The sequence below is a fragment of the Clupea harengus genome, chromosome 7 (assembly GCF_900700415.2).
Source record: "Clupea harengus chromosome 7, Ch_v2.0.2, whole genome shotgun sequence".
Lineage (NCBI taxonomy): Eukaryota > Metazoa > Chordata > Actinopteri > Clupeiformes > Clupeidae > Clupea > Clupea harengus.
The window spans coordinates 16,064,385-16,083,654 of NC_045158.1; the positions used below are offsets into that span (position 1 = coordinate 16,064,385).

The 19,270-nt window shown below is 43.8% G+C and overlaps 1 protein-coding gene across 2 annotated transcripts in view; it reads right to left on the reverse strand.

Annotated features, from left to right (window-relative positions):
• iqgap2 (IQ motif containing GTPase activating protein 2) overlaps positions 1–19,270 on the reverse strand; it is a 50,121-nt gene that overhangs the window by 29,745 nt on the left and 1,106 nt on the right. For both annotated transcript variants that reach the window (XM_031570664.2, XM_012828521.3), the window contains exons 2-7: positions 14,415–14,514; positions 6,627–6,783; positions 5,618–5,695; positions 4,108–4,184; positions 1,038–1,105; positions 162–275 (exon numbers count right to left, since the gene is read on the reverse strand). In XM_031570664.2, the coding sequence (XP_031426524.1) occupies positions 162–275; positions 1,038–1,105; positions 4,108–4,184; positions 5,618–5,695; positions 6,627–6,783; positions 14,415–14,514 (594 nt within the window). The remainder of the gene's footprint in view (positions 1–161; positions 276–1,037; positions 1,106–4,107; positions 4,185–5,617; positions 5,696–6,626; positions 6,784–14,414; positions 14,515–19,270) is intronic.

The window sequence follows — 19,270 nt, forward strand, 5'->3', positions numbered from 1 at the left end:
CTACACAGGCATCTATTTGTAGGCAGAACCATTCAACAGAGATTTTAGTGATGTAGATCATACAAATACATACAAGTTGAATCTTTAAAGAACTGAAAGAACTATGTGTAAATGACAATCCCATGTCTCTCTGAATGTGCTGCTCGTGCTGTTTTACTCACGCTCTGCCTCGTCCACTGACAGCTCGTTGGCCAGAATGCCACCGATCTTGCTGAAGGTGGGCATTTGGATGCCATATTTCTCCAGCTCACTCCTCATGTTACTAATTTCCTCCTCTGCAGGGGTAGAAAGGTAACACACATCACAGTGATATTTTACACACACACACGCGCACGCACGATAATTAATGACACTACAAAATGTGCATCAGCTTCATTTTCTTTGATATGCCCTCTGAAATAGCCCAATATTAATCTTCACCAATGTCCCATTTGCATAAAAAAAATTTAAACAAAAAACAGCTTAGTAATTACTTGCAATGCTTCATTTGCCTGTGCACAAGTGCTGAGCTCTCCACTAAAAGAGCGTCCATGCTTGTTTACCTCAGCCACTCCTCACAATCATGCAGGCAGCAGGGAGGGAAAGCTGACATTCAGCCTCAATTAAAAGCAAACAAGGCTGGCTGATTACCTGTCATTACAGCCTACTACAACCCATTAATCATGAGGCATCTTCAACAGGACACAAGTGTGCATCTCTCTGTCCCCCCATCCTCCCATTCCTCCTCTTCCTCTCTGCTCCCTCCCCCCGTTCAGTTGTTGTCCTCTCACTAGCCCTGCGGCCACACTTACCCCAGAATACCTGCTATCAATCTTCCTTACTTTGCTGGGTTTATTTATGAATGTGTTATATACTATAGTTTCTACATACCATTTGAAAACAGCCATAATTCGGAAACAATTATGCCTATATGAGAGTTCATTAATCAAAAAGAGCATCAGAGAGAAGCTGCGACTCACAAACAATCAACTACAAATACAGGCTATCTGACAGCATCCATTACAAGTGACGGCATATAAACTGCCAAATGTCCTTACCTGTAAAATCCACCTTTCCCAGCAGGTCTTGGATCTGGGGGGCAATTCCCAGTTTATACAGATACAAGCTGAAAGAAGCACAGCACATGTATTACACATGGCATAGATCAAACCACTCATCATGCATATGGAGAAAGATGGCTGCTAACGTTATAGCCCCGAGGCACATGAAATATTACCGCTGTCAAAGGCAAACACAAGCAGACCTATAAAATATAAAATGCCACAGTCAATAGTGAATACAATCACCATAAAAGTAGGCCTAACATGGGGACATTTAGTCATAAAACCAGCACTCAAAACCAGCACTCACAATAAGATGTTACATTTTAAAATGGGATCCTTGTATTTTATTCTGCATTGATCAGAAGTCCAAAGGACAAAGTCTGCATGAAGTCCTAGCATCATGCTAGTCACAACATCTTTAAATAATTGCCTGATGTAAATATACCCAACACAAACACAAACATGTGAGTAATTCAGAGCTAAAACTCTTCCAAAATGTTTTTGTTTTCATTCAATTTGTAGTATATTCAATGAAGCTCTGTAAGGTCTTTCAAGCATTTTGAAATATCAAATAATCCTCCTCTGCTTAGTCTGTTAAATATGAAGCACATAGACTGCACTGACCATCTCTCTTCCACTAGAGGTCAGCAGCGAGCAACTTTGCACCACTTCCTGGCACAGGAGCCAAATATGGTCATGCGTGCTGCATTAAAGCGTGTCACAGGTGGCTTGAAACTGCATTAAACTTTCATCTGCAGGAGTTTGGTGGATAAGTGGCCATGAATTATGGAGAAGGACCACAGAAGACTGCAACACAGGGGTTTCTGCCGGCGAGGAAACCACGGACGACACGCTTCCGCTACCTTTGACCCTGTGAATGCGGACCGAGGGAAAAATCTATTATGGAGGAGTTTACGGTTCAGACAACAGTGGGGCCAAAGGTTTAATTGTTTAACTCTTTCGTGTGAGGCTCCGACGCACAAGTACAGCAGCCTGGAGTGCCGAGCGGCTGATTGCATTTGGACTGAGCCGAGGAGATCATATGGCTGGGAGGGAGGGAGAGGAGGATTGACTTTCTCCAGAACACTCCTAGGCCACTAGTATGTGTTGATGTAGAGTCCACAAACACATACCTACAGAGAAAATACGCATTCAATTTACATCGAATATAGCTCTCTCTCTCGTTGTACTTTTCTTTTAATCTTGTATGTAGACACATTATCAGCTCTCATATAAACCCATTGTCTCTCACAAACACACACAGACTAAGAGAGAGTGAGAGAGAGTGTATGTGTGTGTGTGTGAGTGGGTGTGTTTATATATGTATGTGTTCAGATGGCCCTCTGCAGAACCAGGAAGGAAGAGTGAGGGTCCCTGGTATTTCACCACTGATGGGGCATAAGCAGGAAACTCTGGTGCCGTTCCCTTGGACTTTTACATCACATCCAACATGAGTATGGGCACATCTACTGTACCTATCAATAGCTCACATTATGTGTAGTCCAGACAAATCTGAGACTTCTTGGCCAAAGGAACATCTTACAGACATTAGCTTAAACCCACAGTACATTTCACTATAGCCCAGGTGCAGCTCAGTGACTCTCTATTCCCCAAAAATAAAACAAAACCCTTTTTTTTTTAACTGACCCTCAACCTAACCAACACGCTCAAACCCTTGTGCACCATGTCAACATGCAATCTTTGTACAGCAACCATGAAGTCTTTGGCAGGTGAAGTGTGCACACTTAAGCCTGTGTAATTAGCTCATGATGCCAATGCAACTGACTGGGCCTTGTCACTGAAAGACACAGGCACTAATGTGTGGTGTGGGTAAACCACAGAGTTGCACTTTGTTTTCAAATCTTACACACCGTGCAGATTTGGCATCGGCTTAGACGAAATGGCTACTCTTCTACATAATGACAATACATCAAAGAGAATGTGAGCAGGAAAAAGCATTATTAGAATTAGAACAGTAACATTGATGAAGAGTGATGGAATGTTGTGGGTTATCCTGTGTTTCTTAAAGAATCTCATCTTAGAATCTCAAATTAGAATGGTAAATGGAATGCATTTGTATAGCCCTTTTCTACTCATAGAGCACTCAAAGCGCTTTACAGATGAATGCCTCAGACATCTACCCATTCACACACTGATGGCAGAGGCTACTATCTAATGTGCCAACCTGCACATTGGGAGCGGTTGGGGGTTCAGTGTCTTGCTCAAGGACATTTCGACACTTGGTGAGGAGGAGTCGGGATTGAACTAGTTCTCTTCTATATTGTTGGTGCCCCCCCCCAAAAAAAATCCGCAACTGTCCCGGATTTGTCTTCCTTACAAAAAAAAAGGCGAGAGGAAGGCCACACAGGAAATACTGACAGGAAGCTCTGCAAGCAGACAGGAAGTGACTGCACAAGGAGATGGGTTTGGTCTGCAGAGCCACATGTGCCTATCACACAAAGAAAACAACCAAAAAGCACTTCCAGTTGCGGTTTCATGACACCACCTTTCTCAACCGATGCGGCGCCCTTCTCACAAATCTTTGATTCGTATGCTGCTCAGTGTTATCAAACTAAAGCAGCTGAGCTCTCATTGAAACAGAACAGTTTGGTCTCGCTGACAGTGTCTGATACTGAAACTCTCTACTAACTCTGCCGCCAACTGATGTTAAAGCAGAGCAACACATAAACAAATATCTCACAACTGATACAAAAAAAACAACTGTATTAAAAGCTGCAATACAGTTTGAAATATAGGGTTTAAGCATACATATGGGTGACTTCCAGACCTTTCCATAAATCCAGCTCATTGAAAAGAGAGGTGGGAGAGGAGAAGAGTGGTCAAGTAGGGGAGGGGAGATTTATGTGATGGGTGGATGGTGAAAGGGAGGAAACACATCATAAATTCATTCACTGGAAATTTCTCTCACACACACACACACAGACACACACAGACACACACACAGACACACACACACACACACACACACACACACACACATAGACACACACACACACACACACACACACACACAAACACACACACACACACACCTCTGTCTTACCTCAGTGCGTGGATGCAGTAGATCACCTTGGGCATGTTTTTGCGGTCGTACACATCTGTCGTTTCAGGGTAGAATATCTGGAAGGGGGAAACCGGGTGGTTAATAGGTGAGAGTACCCCATTTTCATAAAACCTCTTGTGCTGTTACACTGGGACAAATACAAAGACATAGACATGATCAATCATTATATATACACAGACACACACACACACAACGAAAGTGTCTCTACAACATCAATTTGAAATGGAAAAGTAAAATACTTTGTATACACCCTTATCTGGCTAAACACTGGAACTTTGAATCCATAGTGACCCACTTTGGATGTTTGGATGTTTGTTGGTGTGCTGCTGTATGGAAGTGTTGGTGTGTTGGTGTATGGGTGTGCTGGTGTGCTGTTGTATGGAAGTGTTGGTGTGCTGGTGTAAGGGTGTGCTGGTGTGTTAGTGTGCTGGTGTGTTAGTGTGCTGGTGTAAGGGTGTGCTGGTGTATAGGTGTGTTGGTGTATGGGTGTGCTGGTGTAAGGGTGTGCTGGTGTGTTGGTGTATGGGTGTGCTGGTGTGCTGTTGTATGGAAGTGTTGGTGTGCTGGTGTAAGGGTGTTCTGGTGTGTTAGTGTGCTGGTGTGTTAGTGTGCTGGTGTAAGGGTGTGCTGGTGTGTTGGTGTATGGGTGTGCTGGTGTGTTGGTGTAAGGGTGTGTTGGTGTAAGGGTGTGCTGGTGTATGGGTGTGCTGGTGTGTTGGTGTATGGGTGTGCTGGTGTGTAAGGGTGTGCTGGTGTGTTGGTGTGCTGGTGTATGCATGTGTATGGGTGTGCTTTTGTGCGGATGTGCTTGTGTGTATGGGTGTGCTGATGTGCTTGTGTGTATGGGTGTGCGGCTGTGGCTCTGCCTCTAGGGACAGTTGGTGACAGTGACTGCATTTCCATCCCCCGGGGGCGTACTCTAGATAGCGCTTGAGAAAGGCCCAGATGTTTGATTACAGCGATGATTTTCCGACCCGGAGGTGACTGAAGCTGATTAAATGACTCTGTGGAGCCAGTGACTCGAGCAACTATTGTCCCTCTACGCCCTACCTGAATATTTAAGATAATTGATTATGACACGACACTGGAACAAGGGGTTCATTTGAGAAGCACATGAGCCGTTTTCCATTCCCATTCATCTCTACAGGTGGCCCGACCCCTCCATAAATTATGCCTTAGATTTAGATTAAATGAATTGCCCTGTTGAGTTCCGCAGCCCAATGCAGCAGGGCCTGCTTTCACAGTTACAGGTGAGGAAAGTCTCATAAAGCGGCGTTATCAGCCCATATGGGTGCAGCTGAGATAGGCAGGTAGCTCTTAAACCACACACTCCTCAGTGAGAGCGTAACCTTCTGTGTACTTGTACCTGAATATGTGCCTGAATATATTTACATACGTGTGTGTGTGAATGGGTGTGTACGTGTGTGTGGGTGTGATGTCACATCGGTGCTGCTAGTAGCACAAGAAAGGTGGAGACTCTCAGCCTCACCTTGGGCAAACCCACAGACTCCATGGCCCTAAGCCACTGCACTGTGTTGTCCGTGTGTCTGAAGTGAAGTCCGGTCCTCTGTACAAACACAAACACAAACACAAACAGTCACCATACACAGAACCATACACAAAACTAAAATGTTCCTATCTAATCACAAGTATTTAGTAATGATGATCTATGTGGGTGTCAGTTTAGTTTCTGAACAAAACTGAACTGGACAAAAACAATCTATACTGGCAATTGTAGTTATGATCAGGGTAAATTATTAGTTGCTTTGTTTGCCTGTGAAGTTGTATTCTTGTCTGTCTGTACTGTGTCAGCCACGATCATTTCTACATTCATGCACTAAAGTTTAAGCCAAGTTTAAGTTTTAGCCATGCAAAGACAATTTGTGTGTCTGTGTATGTGTGTGTGTGGGTGTGTGTGTGGGTGTATATACACACATAGTGTTGTGTCAGCTGAAACTCAGGGGGGGGATCATGCCTATCCCACGCTCCCTGAGGAGAGAATGGTGTGTGATGTGGAGACGCCAGTAATGCATCTACTGCAAACCATTTCCTGTGTGCCTGGCTGTGTGTGTGTGTGTGCGTGTGTGTGTGTGTGTGTGTGTGTGTGTGTGTGTGTGTGTGTGTGTGTGTGTGTGTGTGTGTGTGTGTGTGTGTGTGTGTGTGTTTTACTGGCTGGGCGGCACACCTTCCTCCACAGTTCGTTATTATGTCAACAAGACTGCAAGCACTTTTAGTGAGTACTGAAAGTACTCCAACTTACTCAGGGCCATAATCACCAGTCAGTTATATTCTTTATCTGCCAACTACTGATCTACTGCACCTCTTCCTTCTATTATTCTAGGGCTCCTTTATACATCTCATGCACGGCATAATTGAAATAGAGTGTTTTTCACTTCCGTGTCCACAAATCTTAAAAGACAGGGATATCTGTGCTGCCAACTACTTAGATGTGACAGTTACAGCGGTGCACATGAGATGAAAGTGGAGTTGCTGCACACCCTGTAGCGGGACTGGTCTCGGTCGTAGATCTTCTTCTCAGACACCATCTTGGGTGCGAAGAACTTGGCGAGCTTGCCGAGGTAGACTCCATTGCGCAGGCCTTCCTCCAGCTCAGTGGTGGGCGGCAGCTCCTCCTCCACACATGCCTCAATCCACCTGAGGACACAGTATGGGCATTACTAGCCTGGGGCTAGCTAGCTGGAGCTCCTGTCTATTTTTTATTTAATAGATTTTTTAGATGTCACCGCATTTCTTTCTTCGTTATGTTAGTGATGTTTTTTCGTCAATCAAATGTACACCAATAGCTCTAAGTTTTACTCATTTATAACACCTTTAAAAAAAAATTGATTGACAGTTTCATTAACAGTATCATTACCAGTTTTTCATAATGGCAATTGTCTATAAAGCCTTGTACAGTGTCCAAGAACTACTCAGGCCATACAAATGATGTTTACACCTGCAAAATGTAAAGGAGTCTAATCATATTCCAGAAAGCAACCATAGCTCAGAGATTGCTCCTCATACGTTTTACCCAATCATATATATTGGGTTCTAAAGGCAGACACCATTCGTGTCGAAGTATGACATCCCAAACTCTACCTACTATGTTGCTGTTGTTAAGGGACCAATCAAGACTGTCATCCAATTCAGTCCTAAATGTTCAACTTCTTGTAAAATTCCAAGGTACGCAGACTCATATTGGTGCAGGTCCGGCCTAAGCATGGTCACCTTGGATACAAATCCACATAAACAAACATAACTGGCTTGGACTGGCTCTCACACTGGACTCTGTGCCCGCTAAAGGTGCATTTGGCACTGTGAAAACTCCAGGTCAACATTGGTGTTTTTTTCCCCCCTGAAAGCAGTGCAGAGAGGGGTCAAGGTTAAAGCTCTGGCCACAAGAACTGCAATAACTCTCCACACCACTGGGGGTCAGAAGAGTTTATCTCAGGGTGTAAGGCTTGTGCGTGTTTCTGGATGGTTTTCTTTCAGCAGTGCTGATTACATAGCTACTTCCTTCCTACCATACTCTGGCAAAAAAAGGCAGCACAGAGGAAATCTGGGGTAACCCTGCGTCAGTTCACACACAGACACACCACCGTCACACAGACAGAGACCTCCAGCTGTGCTCTCATGATGACAATACAAATCCTGCTCATAACATATTGACATGGAATAAGGGGATTCCTTTAGACATATAATATGGGGATTCCTGCTAGTAGAGATATGTGTCAGAGGTTAGATAGGATACTCGTTTAGAATTTAAGGGCTTGCAGTTTGTTACACATTGGTTATGATATTATAATATGGGCATGTAGATTTGCATAATAAATGCAAAATTGTATTTACATGCCAATGAGAATCACCCACATCAAATTCAAGCATTTGGCCTCTGGTCTCTACACAGGGTCCTTCATCTTTTCTTTTTTAATATGGCTTTTCCGTTTCCCTACAAGGGGGATACCCTTGGAAAAACATTCATTTGGATATGCTGAAATGACAAGACTCACACATGTTTACAAGACCCAATTGTGCAAAAATAAACAAAGACAGTATCCATGACAGTAAGGCCTGAAATAAATATTTCCACACTGTTACTCTCCGAGCAACTGAATTTTTTGGGGTTTTGACCTATTCAAACAAAGCTGCATTGTCATGGCACCAACGCTGATGTTCTCTAACAGATGCCTGTGTGTGTGTGTGTGTGAGTGTGTGTGTGTGTGTGTGTGTGTGTGTGTGTGTGTGTGTGTGTGTGTGTGTGTGTGTGTGTGTGTGTGTGTGTGTGTGTGTGTGTGTGTGTGTGTATGTTGGGGAAGAATAAACTGGCTCTGGGATGACAGATGGAATCTCAGGCTAGAGAAACTTTCATAATTTGATTCGCAATATCATTACCAAATATCCTTAATACTGTTTGGAAGGGAAACGTCAACATTGTTGCTATGCAACAAAATAACAATGACAACACCACCTCCAACAATTCCCATAGAATATGAGGTGAGGGTAAAGGAAGGATGGTGATTAGGGGTGACACATGTACCCAGATTAGGGTAAGGGTCAATGAGTCTGGACAGTCTGCTGATAAGACATTAAGGTGACATTAACCAGAGTGACTTATTCTCCCACTGAGATGAACACACTGACAAACACACCATACCCACCAGACATGGACCATGGTAGGCAAGGATGGAAATAGAGGCCTCTGTAAAAGCAAAAGAACAGATGCACCACCACTCAGCCACTCTTCCAAATGGCTAAACAACGCTTAAATCTAAGAGAGTGAAGGTTTCCCCCCCCCCCCTCATTACCATTGAATGCAGCCAATCCTTCAAACACAGAATGCTTTATTCTGTACTCATCGTAAATGGAATAAGGTTACACATTAAAGGTGAGGAGGGATGAGTACAGGAATGATTCTCCAAAGGTATTTAGGGTATGCCCATACCACATGGCTTCACAGCCAAGGATGGTTAATCATTTAAACACCAAGCCATTCAAGCTGCATCTCTTCTGCGATCCTGTGAACCCTGCTGCGTTAGGTTGTCAAACAGCCACACTCAGACACAACAGCTGGCCTTGAAGCTTGTGGTGGGAAGGGTTTGCAAAAACAAAAAGTCTAGGAACATCCTAGCCGACAGATTTATTAGTTAAAATCATGCCAGTGTATGAAATCTGGCATTATTTACTTCGTCATCACTTCCTACGACAGTTGAGGCTAAATAAAAAACACAATCACAAACCAAAACCAGGGCAATGTAAACCACAGCAAATGGTATGCCACTAATATCCACCAGCTCTATCTTATAGCACTGCATGTCCTCCTCGGTACAAATCCATGTACCATCATCTAACTTCAAACAGGATTCATATTACTTTGCGGGTGTGGCTTTACTGTACAGAATCTTTAGTGTTAAGACGTCGGCTACTTCCATAATGGATGTCAGCGGGATGGTGGTTCAGCTATACGCTATATTCTGACACTGGGGCTAGTGCTTAGTCTGGTCAAAATAGAGCTGCTTACGCACAGAGGCCAGCGGGGTCAGAGGGGTTCTGTGCACTCCCCGTCTCTCAACCCCTGACAGATTTGCAACCAGGACTTAGAGAGGCACATTTAATTAAGAGTTTCAGGAGGAGGAGGAGGAGGAGGAGGAGGAGGAGGAGGAGGGGAGTGTGTGGCGTGCTGTGGTGACAATGCTCCTGCCCAAACATGCGTCAGCGCTTCTCCCCAGTAGCTACCCTCCTCCCCAACACACACACATGTGCGCACAAACACACAAACACACACATACATACACATGAACGCGTACACATATATAAACACACACGCACTCACAGTCACACACACAAACACGCACTCAGTCAACCACGAGTACAGCCGTCTGTCGGCACAAAGCGATCTGGATCTGCCACGGGCACCACCTCACACCGCACGCTACCTCTTCATCCCCATGGCGATGACAGACACGCACACGACACCCTGTTCCAGCCTGACATGTCCTCCACAGGCCAACTGTGCCCTGGAGCGGTTTGCTAATTACACCTGCTTTGTTGACTGTGATGAATCAGGTGTATAAAGAAAATTATGCATTTATCACAATTATTACAAGGGAACGTGCAGCTAGACAAAGTAGCATCACTGCCAAACCTAAACTAACCAGGCTTTGTTGGCAGAGTGTTATTGATCGTCTCGAAACAGTGGTGCCATTCATCCAGGGACCCATAAGGTCCAACAGAGGCACATTCACAGAGAGCCACTGATCGCCACAAAGATGTGCTTGTACATCACCAATTTTCATCCTGGTGTACCAGCTGTCCGCCCTTCAGGAGTATTTACTCCATGACATCGTGCATCTTTTACCTCTGCGTGTTGCTGTGGTCAGGAGTCTTGTTCAAGTGCTGTTACAACAGAGTAGCTGTTTTTTTTTCTTTTATTTCCCAGATCAAAAGGCTAAACTATATAGTCGGTCGTGTGATGGCTTAAGATAAAAGGCAAAAAAAAAAAAAAAAACATTCAAGCATAGACTTGTCCTCCTGGCACAATTCCAAATAATAGGATGATGAATTTAAAGGTGACCAAAGTTGGGAACTGGCCTGTTGTGGCCACAGTAATAACTATTTCATGCAGCTTAAATACATCTTGGACAGAGCATATGAAACAATAGGCATACAATATTTATAACAGGTCATTTTAACTTCATAAACCACTGGAAACACCCAGCATTCGAGGGATTAACAGTAATCAAAGTAGTCCAGCAAAAATGATGAGTCAATCCCTGTACGAAGCAGCATGTCTGTCTGTCTAAACTTAGCAGCGGATAGGCCAATGAGGGAACAAAGCCCATCCTGGCAGCATCTAAACCCTCTCATAGTGATCACTACTTCCTGTGACTGAACAATGCACTTGTGAAAAGCCAGCACCACGCTGAGGTCCAGAGATGTCTATAACCCCACAAGCACCTTCTTCCTGGCATTGTCCAACCTGCAGCGTAAGACAATCTCAACAATCTCTAAAATCGGGGAAATCCCATTGCGAGTGCTAAAATTGCTAATGTTCATCATAAATGAATACACATATCACCTGGGCTGCAACAACATATTAAAGGTCTTAAATATAATGAAAAGATTACATTTATGTATATATGTATTTCAGTACAATGGCATTAGTTTAGGTTTGAAAGGTGGTTTTGGAGATTGTAAGGCACATTCCAACAGCTGATGTATTTCTGTGAATTGCAATGCAGACCGTTATAGCTGACAAATATGCTCAACTTTGAATCCATGTACATGCAATATTCCAAACCTGCTAATCAAGCTATAGCCAGAGATTTATAAACACCCTCCCATTCCACCACCCACTCCGCATCCCTACTCCTCTCAGTAACTTCACTGCATTCAGCAGGTTGACAATATTACTGGTTCAAATATAGGCTTGCTGAGAAAGTTTAGAATGAAATATGTATGTAATGTTGCCAGGGCTGTTCAATGAGCCTGGCTTATAGCTACCCTGGAACATGCATGTGTCGGTAACAAGGTGGGCTTCAACAACTTCACTTTAACTGTAATTTACTTTACTTTACAATATACTTCAAGCTCACCTTGAGAGCATCAGTTCACTTGTTTACAGATATGTGTCCATCCCATGGAGAATGACATATTCAGATTCAATAACATAATCATTACATTATGATCTGAAAGAATGAGTCCAAGATAGCATGACACAGTGGGTCAAGCAAACATACCTTGGCTGAATTTACTCTCTCTCTGCTTCTATCTACATGACCTTCTAAGAGAGAAAGTCACAGATTCCACCTTTAGCTTATCCAGATCATGTCTACGGTGTAAATGCACTGGACAATCTTATCATATGAGGCAATGGCATGCCTAATACCAGGTCGAGGGGTAAATTAACAAAGAGCGGGGCTAGTGGATTTGCGAGAGCAAAGTCCTGAGGAATGACGATGTAACCGGACCACTTAATGATGTCATAGGCCTGACATCAGCACTGAGCAGTCAAACACATGGTCTGTGGAAAAGATCTTTCCCTTGCTTCAACAGGAGATGCTTGGTTAGACGAGACTGACTATATTAATGTCACAATGTTCTTGGTAACACTGTGTGCTGCATGCTTTCGTCTCACCTTTGAAAGTGTCATTATCTTCCCAAAAACACTGTACCTCAGTAGCAGAAACGAAAAAAAGAAAAGTTTTTCCAGTGGGATCCCCTATCTTTAAAAAAAAAAAAAAATGCATGAGCAAGCTTACTTTCTTCTGTTTACCTAGGTCAGCAGGTCCAAAGTCCAGGCATTTAAAATACTCACCGGAGTGGGGGGGTGTGTGGAGCTTAGTGGGGAAATTGTGTGCGTCAGCTGACGTGCTGAGCGGATATCTTTCCATGACTGTGTGTGTGTGTGTGGGTGTGTGTGGGTGTGTGTGTGTGTGTGTGTGTGTGTGTGTGTGTGTGTGTGTGTGTGTGTGTGTGTGTGTGTGTGTGTGTGTGTGAGTGAGACTAAGGGATGGCCTCTGGTTTCTCACGACACACGCAGAATGTCCATGCGTAATCTTCCCATGTTCATTCAAAACCCCTCATGAACCAAATGTAGCTCTTTTCCTCTTACACATCCCTCTACTCACAAGCGTGAAGCTGTTCACATAAAGGAAGGTAAGTCTACTGAATACTTTCTTATAGATTGGGCAGCTTTGGGCTATAAGGTAAGTTAACACAAACAGTATCAGACCCTTTGCCCTCTCCTCTTCTGGTTGATGCCTGACTCTGATGGCAAGCGATGATGTGTAAAGGCTACTGCCACGTTAACAGGCCGATTAGCAAGCGGCATTATAATCCTAATCCAAGATGACAGGATTCCCAGAATAGAGGCTTTGCAGCAGAGTAGCAGAGGAGAGCTCTGACGAACAAAAGAGGAAAGGACTCTCAAAGGTGGACATAAACACTCACTCATTAGCGATAAATAGTAAATGAGCTCAAACGGACCGGGGTTTGACATGCGATCTTAATTCGCTTAAAACACTATGATTATTAGTAGCTTATTTTCTTACACTTGATCATAGTTAATGTGATCAGCTATCAAACATATGATCCCCTGCATGTGTGGCTAAGTCACTGGGGAAGCCCTATGTTAGTTGACAGCCAACAGTGTACACCTCCAACCGCACTAACAGCCACAGATTTTCACAACGACCTCTTAACTCACACTGCCTTCTCAGACCTGACTATTCTGGGTCATACTGTATATCTGAACACCATTGACTCTTACCTCAACACGGTTCTAAGAACTGAACAGTTTGAGTAAATCTGCATTTGTTCACCAAGGCTTAGAACTTAGTTCTAGAGGCTGATTAGGTTCTGCACACCAGCATCTATAGGACTCTGAGCAGTTTCAACAACAAAGGGAGTTGTGAGATCACAGATGTGCGTGGACCCACGCACACACACACGCGCACACACACACACACACACACACACACACACACACACACACACACACACACACACACACACACACACACACACACACATGTCTCCTCTGGTGTACACCACTCCGCTCATGACCGGAAATTTGCTGTTTGCTCTATCATAGAATAATTACTGAGATCCGTGTGAACTTTAGTAAGGCATGGTCAAAACATTGTAATTGGCTGATAAAGAATGCCACACCCACTAATTACTCAACCCATATACAGTATACTTGATGGCACCCTGCTTTGTGTTATTGAAATTAGCAAAAATAGGTATTCCCACCTACTCTCACAGCGTGGTTGCTGATGTGTGAAGCCCTTTCGCATTGCTCGTTGCCCTATGAAATTGGGGTCCACAGTGTCGTGGTTTAGGCAGGAAGTATACTGGTGGTGTCATGCAATATGAAAGAGGAGTACTGCAGTGCAGACTTGAATTAAATATTCATGGTGTAGCTATTATTGTTAAAATAGCATCTTGAATGTTTTAATAATCTATAACACTGTAATGGAACAACCTGGTGGACTTTTGCTTGAGATTAGGCAAAAATAGCCTCGAATGGACACCGTTGTTCATATGAAATATGGCTGAGGTCAGCAGATTTCATGAATACAGTTCTCATACAATTCACATGGGGAAAAAGGGTATCCACAGCTCCACAACTAACTTTAGATATACACTTAGAGATAGCATAAACCTAAGCAAAATATACCACACAGAACTCACACAAAACCCCTAACAAAACAAAGCCTACAGGCCAACGCTGAAAGTGCCAATATGCCTGTAGACAAGTGCAGTAGACTGAGCTGGGCGCTCACCGTTTGGCTTCCTCTAGGTGACACAGGTATTCATAGGCGATGTTTTGTCGTCTCCTCTCGTCCATTTCCTCGGCCGAGAGCCTCTCGTCATCCACAATGGCTGCAATACAAACACAGGAACAAACAGCCACAGTCAAAGGCGAATGGAGAGAACCAATAGAGAGAGTGGAATGTGGAACCTTTCCTGCGTTCCTTCAGGTGATAACACTCATAACACAGTGGGACCAACCAGGGCCAGGTCAAGAGATGAATTTATGTTGTTTAAAAAAAAATAAAAAACAGTTGGTCATGAACAAGTGAGATAATTATACTATACCCTAGGACTAATGAGCCTTATTCATACACACACGCACACGCACACGCACACACATACACACACACACACACGACGTGCAACAATATTCAGAGAGTTGGGGTTGGGTTGACGGACACCATTCATAATGCCGATTGTGATTGGGCTGTTGAATGGTGAGGTGGTGGGGTGGTGTTACTCAGTCCTCAGATGGTGGAACTGTCCTCAGATGGTGTGTAGAGTGACCTTTACCTGCTTGAACTACTGACAGACACCCCAACCACCCCCACCCCCTCCACCAACTCCTCCCTCCTGTGTTCCCTGCTTGGCTAAATCCCGAGCAATCCCTTTATTTCTGGCTGAGTAGCTTGCTCCCTGGGTCTGTGAATGTGTCTCTAAACAGGTCTTAAGATGAGGTTAAGAGGCCCCTGGCTCCTGCTGTCAATAGGAGAGAGATGCTATGGCTGGCCTCACAGCGCTCCGCTTATACCGGCAGCAGGATGGCACCGGTTGAGATAGCGGGGTTGCAGCGGGTGACCCATTTTAAAGTGCTGTTGTGCATTTGGGGATATGGTGTCCAGGCCGATCAAAGAGAAAAGAGCATTGGAGCTTTTTGTAGAATTGATGAACATTCTTATTAGGGATGAGAATTGATAAAATTTTAACGATTCCGATGCCTTATCGATTCCTGCTTATCGATTCAATTCCTTATCGATTCTTTTATCGATTCTTATTGGGCAAGGGGTGAAAAAAGAGCACAAACGGGTTTATTTACATTCATTTTCTTTTATATAATTTTCTATAATGCTGCACACACCATATACAGTATGTATATACACATTAAAAAAAAATGAAATAACCAAAAACATTTATACATATTCCTCTTGAACTTAAAATAAAACTTACATAACTTAAATAAAATGTATTCTGTTTAATTTAAACATGTTCCTAGAAATTAACCTAACGAAAATCTGGGGCATCTACCGTAGTAAAAGGGTGCAAACCTTTCACCACAAACTTAGTCACTGCTCGGTGACATTCGTTGATCCTCTCCTCGGTAATTTTATTTGTCCCTGCCTCGAAGAAAGGATGGGCTAGAGGTGTACATGACGTGCTAGCTGTAGCCTGTGACCCAGACAGACTACCAGCCTCTGAACGTCATCAGCTAAATTGGATGGAAATGGAGATTTTCTATATAGTGAAAGCTGGTTTACACAATGAAACAAATGGCACTAACAAAATCGCTGAATTTGCTGAGCTGACATAAAGCCATATTAAGAGGGGAGGCAAACACTACCTCTGCCTCAATGTAGGGGGCTGAAAATGGAAGATTCTATAGCCAAGCTAGCGTAGCTGCTAAGTTTAATAATGGATTAAAAGACGATATGCTCAGTTTAATAATGGGTTGACACACACGCCCTCCGATAATTAACACCGTTACGATCAAACATTTCTCAAAACTGGACTTTCAATCCAAACGTGAAATGATCAATAATGGGAGACCAATGCCGGAGCTAAAATGTATGCTTCAAACGAAGGGACAGAAGATAACTTGATCGACTACACACAATAAAGGCAAATTGCTTCACACAGTGAGTGGTTGTGATCACTTTTGAAGAGTTCCCCTTGACAGAAAGAGATGAAGCGCCGACATTAGCTGAGCTGCTGCATGCATCGAAGACATGACATTCCTGTAATTTAATTCCATGCTGTGTGTTCAAATGCTTATTCATATTTGTTGTATTTCCTCCCTTCGACGAAATAGACTTTTTACACAGGTTACAAGTGGCGTAGGTGTCATTTTTGTCGTGTGAAATAGAGCCAAACTTTAGAACGCTTCTGCCTAGTTGCCATGTTTGCTGCAGTCTGAAGAAGAAAGAGGAAACTAAAGAAGTTCGCGCATGCGCAACGCCACAAAGGACCGATAGCAGAACCGTTAAAGAATTTGGCTGACGATTCCAAACAATCGGTTCACGATTCTCATCCCTAATTCTTATTCTTTGATGTCTTTTTGTTGGCTTCACTTTCTAGGATTTTGTGTCCAAAGACATAATGTCTGTAGTAAGCCTTGAGCAAATCATATATAAAATAAAGCTGACCCCTCTCCACCACTGGTGTTTACTCTCTCCTGAAGATAATTAGCTTTTTTCAGGGTGCTAGCCTTCTGCTGCAGGCTATACTGTGTCTCTTGAGGATAGCATCACCCGTTATAAGGGATAGAGGCTGCTGTCCCCAGTTGCTTGGTATTGGGAGAGATGGCATCTGAGTGCAGGGGATTGACTTGAGCTGCCCTGGGACTCAGAAGATGGAACAAAATGGTCCCAGGCACCTGGCTGACCTCAGGTTCATCTAAAAGACAAGATTAACTTTAACTTGCACACCTCAATAGGAGTAAAAGACGGTCCCCATGATGGAGAAGCTTCAGACCGTATCACACTGCAACAAACTCACATTTCACTATTTGCCCAAGCAAGCACCTGAAAGAAGCCTCACAACAGGCCTCACTACCCACCGGGCAACAATCCCATCCTAACCCATCACAGAGAGATCCAAATCTACTAAATGGCACCCTATTAAATGAATGCCTCTGGGAGTAGAGGCAATGCCCGCTGTGAGCCAGTGGGCGCTGAAGTGGGCAAACTCTCTACCCTCTTCAGTCTCAGTGCCAAGGGGGTGCCCCATTACCCCTGGGCATCATTTACTCACTGCGTGATAACTGATTTTGCTGACAGGTGAAGAGTGCCCACGCGTTGGCACTTTTAAACAAGCGAGTGGATAATGCCAGCCAGACCGGCACAAAAAAAAGGAGCCATCTTCTCTGGCTGAAACAGGCACAGGCTTGCCAACCAATCTCTGTGGAGCTGCATTGTACAGTTCCTTTTGTTCGCACTATCTGTGGCATCGGTCCCGATAGAGTGGCAGGACAAAAATAAGGTGATGGGAGCAAGTTTGCACAAGGGTATCTCTTCCATTTGTGTGCATTTTGGAGGCGACCATTAATGCGTCATCAATTCCTATTCTGAGAAAAAAAAAAGAAATTCAGCTGAGCTAAACTGGGCACAAAAACAAAGTGGACACACAGACTAACAGCCATAGGACTGTTTGCCAGCAACATTGGGCATACCCATTAACCTTTTGCCATATCTTGTCATGTCATTATTGTGTGATTCTGAATCACAGGGCCAGTGCATGCTGCTCTGAGTCAGCTTCCAGTTAAGAGGCTCTCAATCCCCCCTCCTCATAGTGAGTAATGAGTTACAACTGCAGGCGACCTTTGAGTTCAGTCTCGCCAGGACCGTCTCTACCGTCTGATGGTTGGCGCTGGCAGCACCGCAGAAGAGCCATCTTGAATCTTAATTGTGGAAAGAAGGGGGGAAGTAAAACCTCACCTTGCACATCCACCTTCTGCAGTCATTCAGTGCTCTCTAAACCCAAGAGGAAGGCTAACTTTTCCCCCTTTTACTTTTTGACTCCCATCAGCAAAGCACAATCTAAGAATAAATCACATAACAATACAGCCACACTACAGAGGTCCGGGGGCAACATTTCCTGCCTCAGTCTAGAGACAGCAGAGGGTCTAAGTGAAGGCCAGTATGTTGTTGGCAGACCAGTGAAAGCAGTCACCAAAGACTGTCACAACCCCCTGAGACCTCCATTTATTCTGCTCAATTGTTTGACTGCCTTGAATAATCAAACGGCATCACTACTTGATCTGCGCTGCTGTGGTAAAACCTTACAACTCTTCTTTTCCAAAACAGGGTTGCACCAGGTCTGATAGTTTAAAAGCATTCTGTCTTTTCATGTACAGAAAGAGGAAACTGAGCATGAAGCATTAATATTCTGTACAGAGAAATGAAAATACCGTTATGAAACTGAGCAGTTCCCACTGAGAAAAGGTAGTGTAACTGTGCAGGGCCTTCTGCAGACCTCGCCTAACACCTTAAATGCATTGCTCCTATTTAGTTACACAAATGGATGTGTCAGAGATCCCGTAATGAACTCCAAGTTGTATCTTGTATCCCTTAAAAATGATGATAGATTGATAGATGATGGATTTGGAAAGGTAAAAAGTATGTTTGGCACATGCATTAAAAAAAAAAGCATTCCACATTTCCTTATGCATAATCAACAAATCCCCACTGACATCAGCAGATATTGGTAAGAGTTACAAAAGAGCAAACACACACACACAGAGAGAGAGAGAGATAGAGAGAAAGAGAGAGAAAGAAAGAGAGAAAGAGAGAAAGAAAGAAAGCAAACAGTCCCGCTATCAGGAATCAACGTTTGATCTCAGCAGCTGGGTAGTTAATATTAAACTGGTAAACAACAACCACTCCCACCCAGAGATGTTGAGAAACACCTCTTTACCCCACCACCAGACCCCTTCAACCGCACACATGTACACACGCGCACACACACACACACACACACACACACACACACACACACACACACACACACACCTACACCCCATTCATTCTCCTAACAGTACGATATTGTAACTGCGGTGGAACTGTAAAATTATCTTTTCCATTCACTTCATTATTGCATTCTAGCCCAAGTT